The sequence below is a fragment of the Oncorhynchus mykiss genome, chromosome 15 (genome assembly GCF_013265735.2).
Source record: "Oncorhynchus mykiss isolate Arlee chromosome 15, USDA_OmykA_1.1, whole genome shotgun sequence".
In the NCBI taxonomy this organism is placed as follows: Eukaryota; Metazoa; Chordata; class Actinopteri; order Salmoniformes; family Salmonidae; genus Oncorhynchus; species Oncorhynchus mykiss.
Genome location: NC_048579.1, coordinates 20,866,109 through 20,884,136, shown reverse-complemented (window position 1 = coordinate 20,884,136; position 18,028 = coordinate 20,866,109). Strand labels below are relative to the sequence as shown.

Genomic DNA, 18,028 nt, shown 5'->3' with positions numbered 1-18,028 from the left:
GTGTGCAGGGCCAGATTAAGAAATCATAGGCCCAGGCACACCATTTTCTGTAAACAAATCTGTGCACCAAGATGCAATCCAATGTGTGGTAAAATTGACTGTTGAAGAGAAAGGCACTTTATAATAAAGCCATAATAACATTTGCAATGTGGCATAGGCTACAGTTGAGCAGGTGTTTTTTGGATTTTTGAGTTTAAATGTATAGAGATAAAGTAGAGGGAACACTGGAACACCAATGATAGGAGTGTACAGCACAGCACTGAACAGATAAAGCTGCAGTACATACAGTGAGGCAAAAAAGTATTTAGTCAGCCACCAATCGTGCAAGTTCTCCCACTTAAAAAGATGAGGCCTGTAATTTTCATCATGGGTACACTTCAACTATGACAGACAAAATTAGAAAAAACATCCAGATAATCACATTGTAGGATTTATAATACATTTCTTTTCAAAATATGGTGGAAAATAAGTATTTGGTCAATAACAAAAGTTTATCTCAATACTTTGTTATATACCCTTTGATGGCAATGACAGAGGTCAAACGTTTTCTGTAAGTCTTCACAAGGTTTTCACACACTGTTCCTGGTATTTTGGCCCATTCCTCCATGCATATCTCCTCTAGAGCAGTGATGTTTTGGGGCTGTTGCTGGGCAACACGGACTTTCAACTCCATCCAAAGATTTTCTATGGGGTTGAGATCTGGAGACTGGCTAGGCCACTCCAGGACCTTGAAATGCTTCTTACGAAGCCACTCCTTCGTTGCCCGGGCGGTGTGTTTGGGATCATTGTCATGCTGAAAGACCCAGCCACGTTTCATCTTCAATGCCCTTGCTGATGGAAGGAGGTTTTCACTCAAAATCTCACGATACATGGCCCCATTCATTCTTTCCTTTACACAGGGCGGCAGGGTAGCCTAGTGGTTAGAGCGGTGGACTTGTAACCGGAAGGTTGCAAGTTTAAACCCACAAGCTGACAAGGTATCTGTCGTTCTGCCCCTGAACAGGCAGTTAACCCACTGATCCTAGGCCGTCATTAACTGACTTGCCTAGTTAAATAAAGGTTAAAAAAAATAATAATAAAAAATATCAGTCGTCCTGGTCCCTTTGCAGCCCCAAAGCATGATGTTTCCACCCCCATGCTTCACAGTAGGTATGGTGTTCTTTGGATGCAACTCAGCATTCTTTCTTTCCAAATGCTCTCTAGCAAACTTCAGACAGGCCTGGACATGTACTGGCTTAAGCAGGGGGACACGTCTGGCACTGCAGGATTTGAGTCCCTGGTGTGTTTTTGAGGTTTGTTACTTTGGTCCCAGCTCTCTGCAGGTCATTCACTAGGTCCCCCCGTGTGGTTCTGGGATTTTTGCTCACTGTTCTTGTGATCATTTTGACCCCACGGGGTGAGATCTTGTGTGGTGCCCCAGATCGAGGGAGATTATCAGTGGTCTTGTATGTCTTCCATTTCCTAATAATTGCTCCCACAGTTGATTTCTTCAAACCAAGCTGCTTACCTATTGCAGATTCAGTCTTCCCAGCCTGGTGCAGGCTACAATTTTGTTTCTGGTGTCCTTTGACAGCTCTTTGGTCTTGGCCATAGTGTAGATTGGAGTGTGACTGTTTGAGGTTGTGGACAGGTGTCTTTTATACTGATAACAAGTTCAAACAGGTGCCATTAATACAGGTAATGAGTGGAGGACAGAGGAGCCTCTTAAAGAAGAAGTTACAGGTCTGTGAGAGCCAGAAATCTTGCTTGTTTGTAGGTGACCAAATACTTATTTCCCACCATCATTTGCAAATAAATTCATAAAAAATCCTAGTGTGATTTTCTGGATGTTTTTCTTCTCATTTTATCTGTCATAGTTGAAGTGTACCTATGATGAAAATTACAGGCCTCATCTTTTTAAGTGGGAGAACTTGCAAATCAAATCAAATTTATTTATATAGCCCTTCGTACATCAGCTGATATCTCAAAGTGCTGTACAGAAACCCAGCCTAAAACCCCAAACAGCAAGCAATGCAGGTGTAGAAGCACGGTGGCTAGGAAAAACTCCCTAGAAAGGCCAAAACCTAGGAAGAAACCTAGAGAGGAACCAGGCTATGTGGGGTGGCCAGTCCTCTTCTGGCTGTGCCGGGTGGAGATTATAACAGAACATGGCCAAGATGTTCAAATGTTCATAAATGACCAGCATGGTCGAATAATAAAAAGGCAGAAGAGTTGAAACTGGAGCAGCAGCACGGTCAGGTGGACTGGGGACAGCAAGGAGTCATCATGTCAGGTAGTCCTGGGGCATGGTCCTAGGGCTCAGGTCAGTTGAAACTGGAGCAGCAGCACGGCCAGGTGGACTGGGGACAGCAAGGAGTCATCATGTCAGGTAGTCCTGGGGCATGGTCCTAGGGATCAGGTCCTCTGAGAGAGAGAAAGAAAGAGAGAAGGAGAGAATTAGAGAATGCACACTTAGATTCACACATGACACCGAATAGGACAGGAGAAGTACTCCAGATATAACAAACTGACCCTAGCCCCCCGACACATAAACTACTGCAGCATAAATACTGGAGGCTGAGACAGGAGGGGTCAGGAGACACTGTGGCCCCATCCGAGGACAACCCCGGACAGGGCCAAACAGGAAGGATATAACCCCACCCACTTTGCCAAAGCACAGCCCCCACACCACTAGAGGGATATCTTCAACCACCAACTTACCATCCTGAGACAAGGCTGAGTATAGCCCACAAAGATCTCCGCCATGGCACAACCCAAGGGGGGGCGCCAACCCAGACAGGACGACCACATCAGTGAATCAACCCACTCAGGTGACGCACCCTTTCCAGGGACGGCATGAGAGAGCTCCAGTAAGCCAGTGACTCAGCCCCTGTAATAGGGCTAGAGGCAGAGAATCCCAGTGGAAAGAGGGGAACCGGCCAGGCAGAGACAGCAAGGGCGGTTCGTTGCTCCAGAGCCTTTCCGTTCACCTTCCCACTCCTGGGCCAGACTACACTCAATCATATGATCCACTGAAGAGATGAGTCTTCTGTAAAGACTTAAAGGTTGAGACCGAGTTTGCGTCTCTGACATGGGTAGGCAGACCGTTCCATAAAAATTGAGCTCTATAGGAGAAAGCCCTGCCTCCAGCTGTTTGCTTACAAATTCTAGGGACAATTAGGAGGCCTGCGTCTTGTGACCGTAGCGTACGTGTAGGTATGTACGGCAGGACCAAATCAGAGAGATAGGTAGGAGCAAGCCCATGTAATGCTTTGTAGGTTAGCAGTAAAACCTTGAAATCAGCCCTTGTTTTGACAGGAAGCCAGTGTAGAGAGGCTAGCACTGGAGTAATATGATCAAATTTTTTGGTTCTAGTCAGGATTTTAGCAGCCGTATTTAGCACTAACTGAAGTTTATTTAGTGCTTTATCCGGGTAGCCGGAAAGTAGAGCATTGCAGTAGTCTAACCTAGAAGTGACAAAAGCATGGATTAATTTTTCTGCAATCATTTTTCTGCATCATTGCACAATTGGTGGCTGACTAAATACTTTTTTGCCCCACTGTACTCCATAACAGAGTACACTCTCAGCCAACAGGAAGAGGTAGGAAGAGGATGATAAAAAAAATTGAACATCTAAAGATGTGACTGAAGAAAAGTGAATAGAAACAACGGGCCGAAAGATTGAAGACAAAATCAAATGGAATTTTTGAAAATGAACATAAGTAAATTACACCAGTGGCTAAGGAACAGAGCTGACCAGGAAAGCTTGTCATGTTTCTCAACACAGTTCTGGTGGTTGTGACAGACCTTTGGGCTGGACTGCTTGGTAGTGCCATATTCAGACACCCTTTTCACCCTTTGATAATGAATGTATTCTTTATGCTACCTGATTTCACACAGATAATATTCACCAAGTATCCATACCATCTAGTTCTGTCCTGAGCTATATAGCCATCTAACATTTACTGTAGAAGTCTGCTTTGAATTCTCTCAGGATGTTCCTGTGATCGTGCTGGGGTTGGGCCTGTGTCTTCACGGGCTCCTTCCTCTTCTCCATCTGTCGATAACCCCCTCTCTCCCTTCGCCACCTCTCACGGATAGCTGTCATGGTGGTGCTGTCACCATCTTCTGACTCTGCTGGAGAATGCAGCAGGTAGCGGCTACAAGCCAATGCCTGCTACACTGGATGGGGGCCTGAATCTTGGCCAGGGAACCAGTGTCCCAGGTCAGTCTTTACTCTTGCTCCATGAGGGCAAGGCCTCATGCCTGAAAGCGGGCATGCTGTTGCGAGGCTGGGAGGTTTCCGAGGACACCCTCCTCCTCTGCTGCCTCCTCCTGGCCGAGGAGACTGCCATATTGGGGCCCTACCTGGCCCTAGGAGGTCCCTCAGGAGGCCCCACCGTTCCTGCTTTGTGTCTCCCGCTGGGCTTGTGGCTGATCATGCTGTTCGGTCTGCTGGCTCACTTACCATAGTTTCCCCTCCCAGCTGCTGGGGGGAGCTCGAGGATATCTGGGCTGGAGGGGGCTGTAGCAGGGCTGGTATCATTTGCAACCCAGCTGATGCTGTCCTGGGTGGCCTGGAGAGGGACTACTCACCACCACTCAGAGAGCAGTGAGAGAGATGTCCATGACGTGTGGAGGCACTGACCAAAAAATGTATGTCTTAGGATAAGAATGGTTAACAGCAAAAAAAGGCTCTGCCTGATATTTTATAAAAACGAAGTAATGATTTTTGCTTGCGCTTTTCTGGTTCTTTATATTCAATGATAACTCCTAACACCAATAAGATCGAATTGGATAACAGGACGATGACGTACATTACCACAGGATGGAGTAAAGTCTCAAATTTTTCACGTTTCCTAAACAAAATATTTAAATACTTTCAAATCTCACCTTGAGGCAAAAAAGCACAACTCACTTCATATTATGTCAGTTATCACTGCTTTATTTTGAAATCTGAATAAAAATGATTGTGTAATACAGCAGGGTTATTTTTATCATTGATGAAAATGAAAACATTTTTAAATGAACTGTCAATGTATTCAGTTACCCAACAATCATCTTAACATGTTGCACTACACGATTTGTATCATAACCAGTGAATGGTTGAGTAGGTGTATTGCCGTCTCCAGTGCACATACAACAGTCAGTTGATCATCAGTAGATGAGGGCTTTGCAGTCCCCTCTGGGCTTCTTGATCTTGTCATAGTTCTTGTTAATTATGTCCAACAGCACGGCCTGGTGAGTGGGTGACAGAAATAGCAGGGTAATTACATCACTGAAATATTTCATCACTTACACCATCCTTTCATGTCAAGGGCATCAAACAGTGGAAGATGTCAGGGTAGGTAAGTACAATGAAAATAGCAGGAGGCATTGTAATTATTGACTCAATCAATTTGTTAACAGGGTAAGATTTCCAATGACAACTTGAGGTCTCTTGAGGTTAATACTTTTCTTCACACTGGTAAATGTTATTCAACTTTGGGTTGAACATTATGGGGATGCTGAGCACTTGAACTCTAATGAAGGGAAAAAAGGAATGATACATCAGGCATCTTGGCTTACATAAGTGTTGCGGATCTCCAGAACCACGATGCGCAGCTCACAGTACTGGTACTGGTCCAGCTCATGCACCAGCTGCCTGTAGTCTCCCTTGAGTTATAAGTATACGCAATATGGTTAACACACACACACCAATGAAAGTGAGCATGTGCATACACACACACACACACACACACACACAAAACACAGAGTAATACTAACCACATGTGGCTCTTTTGAGGCCTTGTCAACAGCATCCCCTCTCTCACTGTAGTACCTGACAACACATCAAATAATAAAGATGTGTGTTAGTCACATTAACACATTGATTACATACATAATTAGATAGTATGTAGGTAAAGAGTAATTACACAACTAATTGAAATTATTTTGGTCTAAGTCTCTTACTTTGAGATCTGTGTCTGGAATCCCTCAATCTTTGTGCGAGTGTTGGTCAACAATTCAAACACTTTTTCCTGTGGAAAAACATTCATGAAAATAGGCCTGCACAGGTAACAAACATAATATGAATGACTATAATATAACAGATATGACAATATCTGAATCATCTCAGAAATTCATAACACTGACCTGCACAGCTACCCCAAAGTTGTTCCCATCTTCAATTTTGGGAATCTGAAGTTGCACCCACATTGACACCTGCCAGAGCAAGAGATTATAGAATGTATGTATTTCTATACACACTTGCCTTACAATTACACATGCCTTCTCACCTATTTAGCAATAGAGATGTGCTAGTGAATCTTAGATGTAAAATAACAGTTTGGCCAATACAGAGTAACAGAGACAAAAAGCCTGACTGACGGTGTTGAGTTTCTCCTTCAGTATCTGGATCTGAGGCTTGATCTCCTTCAGAAGACTTTCCACTCTCTCGTTGCAGGGGATTGGACCACAGGCAGGCCCTAGGGAAAAACACCATCAGAAACCCCAGAGTAGGACAAAGCTATCCCAATGCACTGATCTAAGATTTGATTTGTGTGTCCCCTCTAATGGTTAAAAGTTCAGACGCAGCTACTTTAAACGGAGCATACAAAACATTAAGAACTCTATCCATGACATGACTCTATCCATGACCGGGGCGGCAGGGTAGCCTAGTGGTTAGAGCGTTGGACTAGTAACCGGAAGGTTGTGAGTTCAAACCCCCGAGCTGACAAGGTACAAATCTGTCGTTCTGCCCCTGAACAGGCAGTTAACCCACTGTTCCCAGGCCGTCATTGAAAATAAGAATTTGTTCTTAACTGACTTGCCTGGTTAAATAAAGGTAAAATAAAAAATAGACTGACCAGGTGAATCCAGGTGAAAGCTATGATCCCTTATTGATGTCACTTGTTAAATTCACTTCAAATCAGTACATGAAGGGGAGGAGACAGGTTAAAGAAGGATTTTTAAGCCTCAAGACAATTGATTTGTCTATGTTCAGAGGGTGAATGGTAAATGTTTAAGTGCCTTTGAACGAGGCATGGTAGTATGTGCCAGGCGCACCAGTTTGGGTCAAGACTGCAACGCTACTGGGTTTTTCACGCTCAACAGTTTCCTGTGTGTATCAAGAATGGTCCACCACCCAAAGGACATCCAGCCAATGACACAACTGTGGGAAGCATTGGAGTCAACATGGGCCAGCATGCCTGTGGAATGCTTTCAACACCTTATAGAGTCCATGCCCCGAGGAATTGAGGCTGTTCTGAGGGCATAAGGGGGGGGGGTGCAACTTAATATTAGGAAGGTGTTCATAATGTTTGGTATATCTCAATATCAAACCATTTCTGGGTAATAATTAAGTACCTTACTGTGATTGTTTTACATTAAAATGGTCAAAAATAAACAAAAGAAGCTTAGCAAAAAGCTATTTCTCAAGAAAGAATTTTGCTAGGACTGTCTGGCAGTGGTCTGAAGAGGGAGGGGAAAATTAGCTGTTATTGGCAGAGAGGTTTGTAACTCTTTCTTATTGGTCTATTCCCAAATTTACCACCTGATGATATCACCAGGCAGGCCAAAACTCCATCCCACCAAAACAGGATGAAATTATTCCAACCGAAGTGTGGAAATATATATAAAACACGGGTAAATCACATTTTTGACTGCATTGGGCCTTTAAAGTGTCACTCTAGTCTAATGTTCACCTCATTTAACCTGATTTACTTAATAAAATGTATATCTCAAAAGGTGGTCAAGGTATGTCATGACATAGCACAAGTGGGGATATCGTTTTTCAACAGTAAAAGTACAAAAATCTCTGGAGGACGTTTTTAAGATTAGGAGATGATCCCAGATCTGTACATACAGCAATTTAACAACTAACTGTGGTGGTACATCAGTGGTATTGTGTCTTTACCTGCATCGTCATCTTCTTTATCGCTGTCCTTGTCTTTCTTTCCTTCCTTTGCTTCTTTCTGACAAAAAAAAGAGGAACGGGGTAAAGGATTTTGCAAGATTCATCAATTTGCATGGTTGATACTACTTTTAATGATTCCAGTGTAATCCAAGGGGTTAATCATGATATAATGCTGAATTAGTGAAATGTATGTACCTCCTCTTTCTTCTTTCTCTTTGCCTCTTCTTTAGCTGGGTCTGGCATTGGGATGTCCAGAGGTGATTTCAGCGCTGCCAGGCCATCAGTGCTAAAGGATTTCTGGGGTCCATTTCAAGGGGTATGAATGATAAACAAAGCATTGACAAACAGCTCGTATTTGCCTACTTACAATAGCATTGCGTCAATGTATCTGGACTGAAATCAAAAGGTGTTTTTTCATGGTCAACATCTGTCCATACCTTCAATAGCATCTCCATCTCTGCAATCTTCTGAGGGAAGAATGATGTGACCAGGGTCTCTGCCTATAACGCGCAGGAAATACATCAGTTACCAACGTTGGACATAGTCATGATTACCATCTAAAATGTGCTTATTAGACTATCAAAAATAAATATGTCAGTTACCTCTTTAGTGAGCTGAGTGCAGAAGTCATCGACCTAGGAAATTGAAACCAAAGAAATACGATGTATTTATTTTTGTAAATGAAACTGTATGCAAGGCACAGCAGCAAACCCAACTCCCACTGTCTCTACTTTACACCTGACTACGATAGCCGGGGTAAGGTCACCTGATGTGGCCTCACCTGGATCTACTGTTGGTCTAATTATCAAAACGCCTTGAAGATTATCAGGGCTGGTGAATTATCTAAACACACATTATATTGGTAAGCTACAGCCATGAATGATTCTAGGTTACATTTGGCTTCTGTTTGTTATTACACAATTTAAATTGACAACCTACCATCTTCTTGGACTCCGGGCGAATGTCTATGGAAGTCATCTTGTGTGATGGGAATATATTTATTTGATAGTCAAAAAATACCCGTTTCAATGCAATAATAGGCAATAATTAAATAGTTGAAAGAATGCGCGATTATCCTAAATGTCTAATTGTACACAACGCGGAAAACAGTCGCAGTTAGTCAGCACAAAAAGTGAAAATGAAAGCAAGTAAACACTTTTCAGTGTTCCGTACTTTCCAGTTTTGAAGCTCAAGATGCAGCATCGTGGGATTTGTAGTTTAATTGTGGGTTTAATAACCTGCAGACACTAGGCCCTGCATTTAATGAGTTTGACACCCCTGCTATAGAAAGCAATAGTAATGGAGTCTTTTTGTAGGCACGAACGCTGCCATGGCTCGTTGGCAAAAAGCCTATGGGGAAATGAAACGGAGGACCACTTCGATGTTCGGGTCAACACCTTGAATGGCACTTCGGTGCTCACACATTCTAGTGTGTAACTCCCATGAGGTCTCTCCAACACAAATTAACCAGCACTGGCAGCAATCGTGTAGATCACATTGTGAGAATTTCAATTTATGGTAATTTAGATTTTTATGGATTTGATCCAGTAACCTTTTGGTTACTGGCTCAACACTCTAACCACTAGTCTAACTGCTGTACTTTAAAGTACTACTTATGTCATTTTTGTGGGTATATGTACTTTACTATTTATATTTTTGACAACTTTTACTTTACTACATTCCTAAAGAAAATAATGTACTTTTTACTCCATACATTGTCCCTGACAACCAAAAGTACATTGAATGCTTAGCAGTACAAGAAAAAGGTGAAATTTACGCATTTATCAAGAGAACGTGTGAAATGGTGCCATCTGCTTTGCTTAATATAAGGAATTTGAAATGATTTATACTTTTACTTTTGATACTTAAGTATATTTTAGCAATTACATTTACTTTTGATACTTAAGAACAGTTGAAGTCAGAGGTTTAGCCTAAAACATTTAAACTCAGTTTTTCACAATTCCTGACATTTAATCCTAGTACAAAATCCCTGTTTTAGGTCAGTTAGGATCACCACTTTATTTTAAGAATGTGAAATGTCAGAATAATAGTAGAGAGAATGATTTATTTCAGCTTTTATTTCTGTCATCACATTCCCAGTGGGTCAGAAGTTTACATACACTCAATTAGCATTTGATAGCATTGCCATTAAATTGTTTAACTTGGGTTAAATGTTTTGGGTAGCCTTCCACAAGCTTCCCACAATAAGTTGGGTGGATTTTGGCCCAATTCCTCCTGACAGAGCTGGTGTAACTGAGTCAAGTTTGTAGGCCTCCTTGCTCGCACACGCTTGTTCAGTTCTGCCCACAAATTGTCCAATGGGATTGAGGTCAGGGCTTGTGATGGCTCATGATGCCATCTATTTTGTGAAGTGCACCAGTCCCTCCTGCAGCAAAGCACCCCCACTTTGTTGTCCTTAAGCCATTTTGCCACAACTTTGGAAGTATGCTTTGGGTCATTGTCCATTTGAAAGACCCATTTGCGACCAAGCTTTAACTTCCTGACAGATGTCTTGAGATGTTGCTTCAATATATCCACGTCATTTTCCTCCCTCATGATGCCATCTATTTTGTGAAGTGCACCAGTCCCTCCTGCAGTAAAGCACCCCCACAACATGATGCTGCCACCCCCGTGCTTCAGGGTTGGGATGGTGTTCTTCGGCTTGCAAGCTTCCCCCTTTTTCCTCCAAGCATAACAATGGTCATTATGGCCAAACAGTTCTCTTTTTGTTTCTTCCGACATTTCTCCAAAATGTACAATCTTTGTCCCCATGTGCAGTTGAAAACCGGAGTCTTGCTTTTTTATGATGGTTTTGGAGCAGTGGCTTTTTCTTTGCCGAGTGGCCTTTCAGGTTATGTTGATATGGGGCGGCAGGGTAGCCTAGTGGTTAGAGCGTTGGACTAGTAACCGGAAGGTTGCAAGTTCAAACCCCCGAGCTGACAAGGTACAAATCTGTCGTTCTGCCCCTGAACTAGGCCGTCATTGAAAATAAGAATTTGTTCTTAACTGACTTAGTAGTTAAATAGTTACTAGTTAAATAAAAAGATACAATTATAGGACTCATTTTACTGTGGATATAAATACTTTTGTACATGTTTCCTCCAGCAACTTCACAAGGTCCTTTGCTGGGATTGATTTGCACTTTTCGCACTAAAGTACGTTCATCTCTAGGAGACAGAACGCATCTCCTTCCTGAGCAGTATGACGGCTGCGTGGTCCATGGTATTTAAACTTGCGTACTATTGTTTGTACAGATGAGCGTGGTACCTTCAGGCGTTTTGAAATTGCTCCCAAGGATGAACCAGACTTGTGGAGGTCTACAATTTTTTTCTGAGGTCTTGGCTGATTTGTTTTGATTATCCCATGATGTCAAGCAAAGAGGCACTGAGTTTGAAGGTAGGCCTTGAAATACATCCACAGGTGACTCAAATGATGTCAATTAGCCTATCAGAAGCTTCTAAAGCCATGACAACATTTTCTGGAATGTTCCAAGCTGTTTAAAGGCACAGTCAATATAGTGTATGTAAACTTCTGACCCACAGGAATTGTGAAATAATCTGTCTGTAAACAATTGTTGGAAAAATGACTTGTGTCATGCACAAAGTAGATGTCCTAACCGACTTGCCAAAACTATAGTTTGTTAACAAGAAATTTGTGGAGTGGTTTAAAAACAAGTATGACATTTGGGTACTTTTTCCACCAGTGCGAGAAACTTTTCATACATTTGGTGTACTGGCATTGGGTACAATTGCCACAATTGCCAGGGTGGATAAGCAGGAGCCTGGTCTTGTTTGAGCTTGACATCGGATCTGACAACACTGTCCAACCTGGTCTCAGAGCATTTCATATTATTTTTTACGTAAATCCGTGTCTCTTCATTTAGTATATGATACGTTTTGCATGGTATGTATTAATTTGTGGATGTCCATCACCCATTTCGTATGATATGTTATGGTTACTGGCATGGTTACACTTGGTCTGCGGTTGTGAGGCCGCTTGAACGCACTGCCAAATTCTCTAAAACAACATTGGAGGTGGCTTATGGTAAAGAAAGTAACATTCAATTATCTGGCAACAGCTCTGGTGGACATTCCAGCAGTCAGCATGCCAATTGCAAGCTCCTTCAAAACTTGAGACATCTGTGGCGTTGTGTTGTGTGACAAACATCACATTTTAGAGTGGCCTTTTATCATCCCCAGCACAAGGTGCACCTGTGTTTAATCAGCTTCTTGATATGTCACACCCATCAGGTGGATGGATTATCTTGGCAAAGGATAAATGCTCACTAACAGGGATGTAAACAAATGTGTGCACAACATTTGAGAGAAAAAATGCTTTTTGTGCATTTGGAAAATGTCTGAGACCTTTAATTTCAGCTCATGAAACATGGGACCAACACTTTAAATGTTCCGTTTATATTTTTGTTCAGTATATGTTACGAATTTTCAAAACGTAGGATATGTTACGAATTCTAGCTTGCGCTAACGTTAGCTAGGTTAGGGGTTAGGGGTTGAGGTTAGGGTTAAGTTTAGGAGTTAGGTTAAGGTTAGGGTTAGGGGAAAGGTTAGCTAAAAGAGTTAGGGGAAGGGTTAGCTAACATGCTAAGTAGTGGCAAAGTACCTAAAAAGTAGTAAGTAGCTGAAAAGTTACTAATTAGCTAAAATCTTAACTGGAGTGTCTTGGAATTATGTACAGAATAATAAGAAATGCTCTGAAACCAGGCTGCACTGTCTTTAATGTTTTTAGTTGACAGTAAGCACTGCAGGAGGCTGCTGAAATGTATTCCCTAGAGCTGGGTCTAAGCGTAGAATATCCCAATGTTTTTGATGATGCCTAGTAGTTCTGGACTTTGCAGGGTGTAGGTAGTGATCAGTTGAATGGAGGGTCTAGCTCTAGGGCTTCTGGGCTTGCTCAGTAGTTGTGCTCTAGGAACATCTTTGAGATGGTGATGGTTATAAAAAAGGGTTCTATGTTTGCTTCATATATGGCACCCCTTATGGTTCTAGAACTGAAATTGGTTCCATATAGAACCCTTTATGGAACCCAAGGGTACCATATATGAAGCAACATAGAAAAAAAGGATCTGGAAGAGTGGTTCTAAGAGTGTAGCCTACAATTGTTATTGAAAGAAAAAGTGCTATCTAGAACCTAAAAGGGTTATGAGGCTGTCCACATAGGAGAACACCTTGGAGAAACCTTTTTTGTTTCAGGTAGAACCCTTCTGGGTTCCATGTACAACCCTTTTCACTGAGGTTTCTACATTGAACCCAAAAGGGTTCTCCTATGGGGACAGCTGAAGAACCCTTTCGGAACCATTTTTTCTAAGAGTGTATTCAAACATGTTTGTGGGAGCATATCAGTTTGGCAGACATCCAGTATTTACCCTACAGAACAATGAGACAAGACCAGAAATGTATACCAGGCAACAGTGATTATAACCCCCTCTCTGCTCCAGACCTCCAATAAAGCATCAGCAGCTTAGTTACTTGTCATATAGGACTGTATTGTCTGAGGGTCCTTGTTTTGCTATGGTGTGTTGCAATGATGGAATTATCTAATTTGGCTGACATTCAATTTCAGTCAAAGGAGAAAGATGCAAACCAATTACAAGCACACAAGGAAATTGCTTGAAAATGTCTTGAATTTTCTCTTGGCTATGTACTTAATGTGTACGCTGAGTGTACAAAACATTAGGAACACCTTCCTAATATTGAGTTGCACCCCCTTTTGGCCTCAGAATAGCCTTAATTCGTTGAGGCATGGACTCTACAAGGTGTCGAAATCATTCCACAGGGATGCTGGTCCATGTTGACTCCAATGCTTCCCACATTTCAAGGCTCTGAGTGGCGCAGCAGTCTAAGGCACTGCATTTCAGTGCTAGAGGTGTCACTACAGACCCTGGTTTGATCCCGTGCTGTATCACAACTGGCCGTGATCGGGAGTCCCATAGGACAGCGCACAATTGGCCCAGTGTCGCCTGGGTTAGGGGAGGGGTTGGTCGGGGTTGGTTGTCATTGTAAAATAAGAATTTGTTCTTGCTTAGTTAAATAAAGCTTAAATAAAAAATAAATAATAATAACTGTGTCAAGTTGGCTGGATGTCCTTTGGGTGGTGGCCCATTCTTAATACACACGCGAAACTGTTGACCGTGAAAAACCCAGCAGCGTTGCAGTTCTTGACACAGTCAAACCGGTGCGCCTGGCACCTACTACCATACCCCGTTGAAAGACACTTAAGTCTTTTGTCTTGCCCATTCACCATCTGAATGCCACACATATACAATCCATGTCTCAATTGTCTCAAGGCTTAAAAATAATTTTTTAAACTGTCTTCTCCCCCTTCATCTACACTGATTGAAGTGGATTTAACAAGTGACATCAATAAGGGATCATCGCTTTCACCTGGTTATTCTGTCATTGAAATAGCAGGTGTTCCTAATGTTCTGTACACTCAGTGTATCTCCTTTACAGTCAATGGAGACTTACACAAAATGGGCCAGAACATTTTGTTAGACTTTGTGATGCATTTAATCCAAAGGGCAAAAGTCACCTTGAAGTATTTGCGAAACCATTAATCATTGATTGATGTGATTGAGTGAGTGATTCAAACTTGAGCTGTTTTTCACTTCTGCCTAATTGCGAAATATACTGACCAAAGGTCTTTCAATGGATGACAGATGAGAAAGGGGAGGGGAGCATTTAGAAGAGAAACAAAGGAAGAGTGGCAAAGGTTGACTGACATATTAATAGAAGTTGTGTTCTGTACCATAAACGTGCTCAATGAAATAGTATACGTTCAAACAAAGAATGCCATTCTGAATCAAGTTTAATTACTGATACATTAGTCACGTTATGAAAGTACAAGCATCAATAATTATTGTTTGATCCTCAGCCCAATACTTTTCCTTTTGATTAAAAACAAAGGGCAAACATTTAAAAAATATTTCAACCAAACCAGATTTATAATTGCATTCTCTGCCTTCTCTCTTTGAATGTGTACATCTCTCTTTGAAGATGACATTTGAGTTTCTTTCCTGGTTCTATGACCTGATTTGAGTATGCAAACAAATGAACAACAGACATTCCTTGGCCTGACCAGGGTCTGGTTGAGACTTTACTTTTTGCAGTTGTTGATCCCATATCAGCCTACATGTAACCTCCTATGATTGGCCTCTTTAGGCCTCGCTCATGGACTCTCAATGTAAGATAAGAGGTGTATTAGCCCACACTGCAACCATTACTTGAGCTTCAAATGCCTTTTTTTGCCAGCAGCAGCATTTCTGAATGTTCTCTTTGATAACTGAGGACTGCATCTGTGGGCGGTTGAGTGAGTGCATTAATTCAAAATGTGTGTGGTGTTCTCCACGTGCCTGAAAAGCATATGGCTGCTGATTCTGCAGGCCATGTCACTGTTTACAGGCTGAAGTTTAACCAGAGGCACTGTGGACTTATCTTACTTCGACCCCTGTCTACCCACCTGTCAGTCTCTCTCTCTCTTTCTCCATACAATGTCCCCTCCCCCTTCATGTTTTCCTATCTCCTTCTCTCTCTAACTTGGAAACATTAACAGGAAATGTGCAATTTGCATCATTCTCAGACAATGCATTGCAGATTCTGAAAAGGGAGACAATACTTTTGTGGACAGAACTGGTTGCAGTTCAGGCCTACTACACTTTGAAGAAAAAAAACACATAATGGTATAATGGATAGCAATAACCTGAAGATGAATCTCATATACAGAGCCTTCGGAAAGTATTCAGACCCCTTGACCCCTTTTTCCACATTTTGTGAGATTACAGCCTTATTTTAAAATTGATTAAATGTTTTACCCCCCTCATCAATCTACTACACACAATACCCCATGATGACAAAGCAAAAACAGGATTTTAGAAATGTTTGCTATTTTAATAAGAAACTGAAATATCACATTTACATAAGTATTCAGACCCTTTACTCAGTACGTTGTTGAAGCACCTTTGAGTGAGATTATAGCCTCAAGTCTTCTTGGGTATGACGCTACAAGCTTGGCACACCTGTATTTGGGGAGTTTCCCCATTCTTCTCTGCAGATCCTCTCAAGCTCTGTCAGGTTGGATGGGGAGTGTTGCTGCACAGCTATTTTCAGGTCTCTCCAGAGATGTTCGATTGGGTCCAAGTCCGGGCTCTGGCTGGGCCTCTCAAGGATATTCAGAGACTTGTCCAGAAGCCACTCCTGTGTTGTCTTGGCTGTGTGCTTCTGTTTGAAGGTGAAACTTTGTACTTTGCTCCGTTCATCTTTGCCTAGATCCTGACTAGTCTTCCAGTCCCTGCCACTGAAAAACATCCCCACACCATGATGCTGCCACCACCATGCTTCACCGTAGGGATGGTGGCAGGTTTCCTCTAAAAGTGATGCTTGGCATTCAATCTTGGTTTCATCAGACCAGAGAATCTTGTTTTTCAATCAAAGTCTGAGAGTCTTTAGGTGCCTTTAGGCAAACTCCAAGAGGGCTGTCATGTGCCTTTTCCTGTGAAGTGGCTTCTGTCTGGCCACTCTACCATAAAGGTCTGATTGGTGGAGTGCTGCAGAGATGGTTGTCATTCTGAAGGTTTCTCTCATCTCCACAAAGGAACTCGAGAGCTCTTTCAGAGTGACCATCGGGTTCTTGGTCACCTCCCTAACCAAGGCCCTTCTCCCCCGTTTATCAGTTTGGCCGGGCGGCCAGCTCTAGGAAGAGTCTTTGTGGTTCCAAACTTCTTCAATTTAAGAATGATAGAGTCCACTGTGTTCTTGGGGGATCTTCAATGCTGCAGAAATGTTTTGGTACCCTTCCCCAGATCTGTGCATCGACACAATCCTGTCTCGGAGCTCTACAGACAATTCATCCAACCTCATGGCTTGTATTTTGCTCTGACATGCACTGTCAACTGCTGGACCTGATATAGACAGATGTGTGCCTTTCCAAAATATGTCCAATTAATTGAATTTACCACAGGTGGACTCCAATCAAGTTGAAGAAACATCTCAAGGATGATCAATGGAAACCGGATGCACCTGAGCACAATTTCGAGTCTCATAGCAAAGGGTCTGAATACTTATGTAAATAAGATACTTCTGTTTATTCATTTTTATAAATTTGCAAAAAAATCAAAAAACCTGTTTTTGCTTTGTCATTATGGGGTATTGCTGGGGTAGATTGCTGAGGAATGTTTTTTATTTTTATCCATTTCATAATAAGGCTGTAACGTAAGAAAATGTGGAAAAAGTCAAGGGGTCTGAATACTTTCCGAAGGCACTGTACTTACATCCATGTAGGCTACATAATGCTCATATTTTCCCATATCGCAATCAAACCACAGATGCACAGAAGGCACCATTTCTGTTTCTTCTTTGGTTTTAAAGAATGTTCTTAATTGTTTGGATAAGAAGAAACACTGTGCATCCCTTTTTATGGCCCTTTTTATTGACCTGTCTAAAGCCTTCGACACTATGGACCACTAATTACTTATTCAGAGTCTTTCTTCAATCAGCCTGGACCAGGCTGCATTTAGCTGGTTTGAAAACTGTTTAAAGGACAGAACACACTGTGTATTTACTGATGGTGTTAAATCAAGACATAACAAAGGGTGTCCCACAGGGATCGATTCTTGGTCGGTTCTTTTCACTATTTACATTAACAATATTGGTTTATTTGTAAAAAATATATACAAATAAAATACAAATATGCTATTGTCCCCACAGCTGCCAGGTTCTGTCAGAGCTTCAATCTGCCTTTATTGCCCTGCAAAAAGCATTTGTCAAACTGAAATTGGTACCCAATGCAGGTAAAATCAAGTGTATGTTATTTTCCAAATCACGTAAAAATGTATCTGATGATTTATGTATAAATACATTGGATGGTGCCCTCATTGATCGTGTTCCTGCTTTTAACTATCTGGGCATCTGGATCAGTGGAGGCTGGTGGGAGGAACTGTAGGAGGACGGGCTCATTGTAATGGCTGGAATGGAATAAATGGAACATTATCAAACGCATCAAACATATGCAAACCACATGTTTGAATCCATTCCATGAATTCCATTCCAGCCATTGCAATGAGCCCATCCCCCTATAGTTCCTCCCACCAGCCTCCACTGATCTGGATTGATGAAAAGCTATCTTTCAAAAAGCATGCAG

The 18,028-nt window shown here is 42.0% G+C and overlaps 2 protein-coding genes across 2 annotated transcripts; one reads left to right on the top strand and one right to left on the bottom strand.

The window, feature by feature from the left end:
• The first annotated feature begins 3,750 nt into the window (after positions 1 to 3,750).
• Positions 3,751 to 4,651, top strand: LOC110490944 (fat storage-inducing transmembrane protein 1). Its single transcript, XM_021564362.2, is given in 4 exon segments — positions 3,751 to 3,909; positions 3,951 to 4,084; positions 4,086 to 4,449; positions 4,451 to 4,651. Coding segments are annotated over 4 exon segments (858 nt in total).
• Positions 4,652 to 4,903: 252 nt separating this feature from the next.
• LOC110489770 (proteasome activator complex subunit 1) lies at positions 4,904 to 9,270 on the bottom strand. Its single transcript, XM_021562671.2, has 11 exons — positions 8,816 to 9,270; positions 8,479 to 8,511; positions 8,314 to 8,376; positions 8,072 to 8,173; positions 7,877 to 7,934; positions 6,349 to 6,446; positions 6,115 to 6,183; positions 5,932 to 5,999; positions 5,746 to 5,800; positions 5,548 to 5,634; positions 4,904 to 5,217 (listed from the first exon to the last, which is right to left on the bottom strand). Exons 1-11 carry the CDS (start codon positions 8,852 to 8,854, stop codon positions 5,137 to 5,139), a joined length of 753 nt encoding a protein of 250 aa, XP_021418346.1. The 5' UTR covers positions 8,855 to 9,270; the 3' UTR covers positions 4,904 to 5,136.
• Between the last annotated feature and the right edge of the window lie 8,758 nt (positions 9,271 to 18,028).

Excerpts from the sequence above, each read along its gene's own strand:
- LOC110489770 (XM_021562671.2), bottom strand. The coding sequence starts at position 8,854 with ATGACTTCCATAGACATTCGCCCGGAGTCCAAGAAGATG. Across the intron at positions 8,512-8,815 it reads GCCCGGAGTCCAAGAAGATG|GTCGATGACTTCTGCACTCA; the intron begins GTAGGTTGTCAA and ends TCAATTTCCTAG. Across the intron at positions 7,935-8,071 it reads AGAGAAAGAAGAAAGAGGAG|AAAGAAGCAAAGGAAGGAAA; the intron begins GTACATACATTT and ends TTTTTTTGTCAG.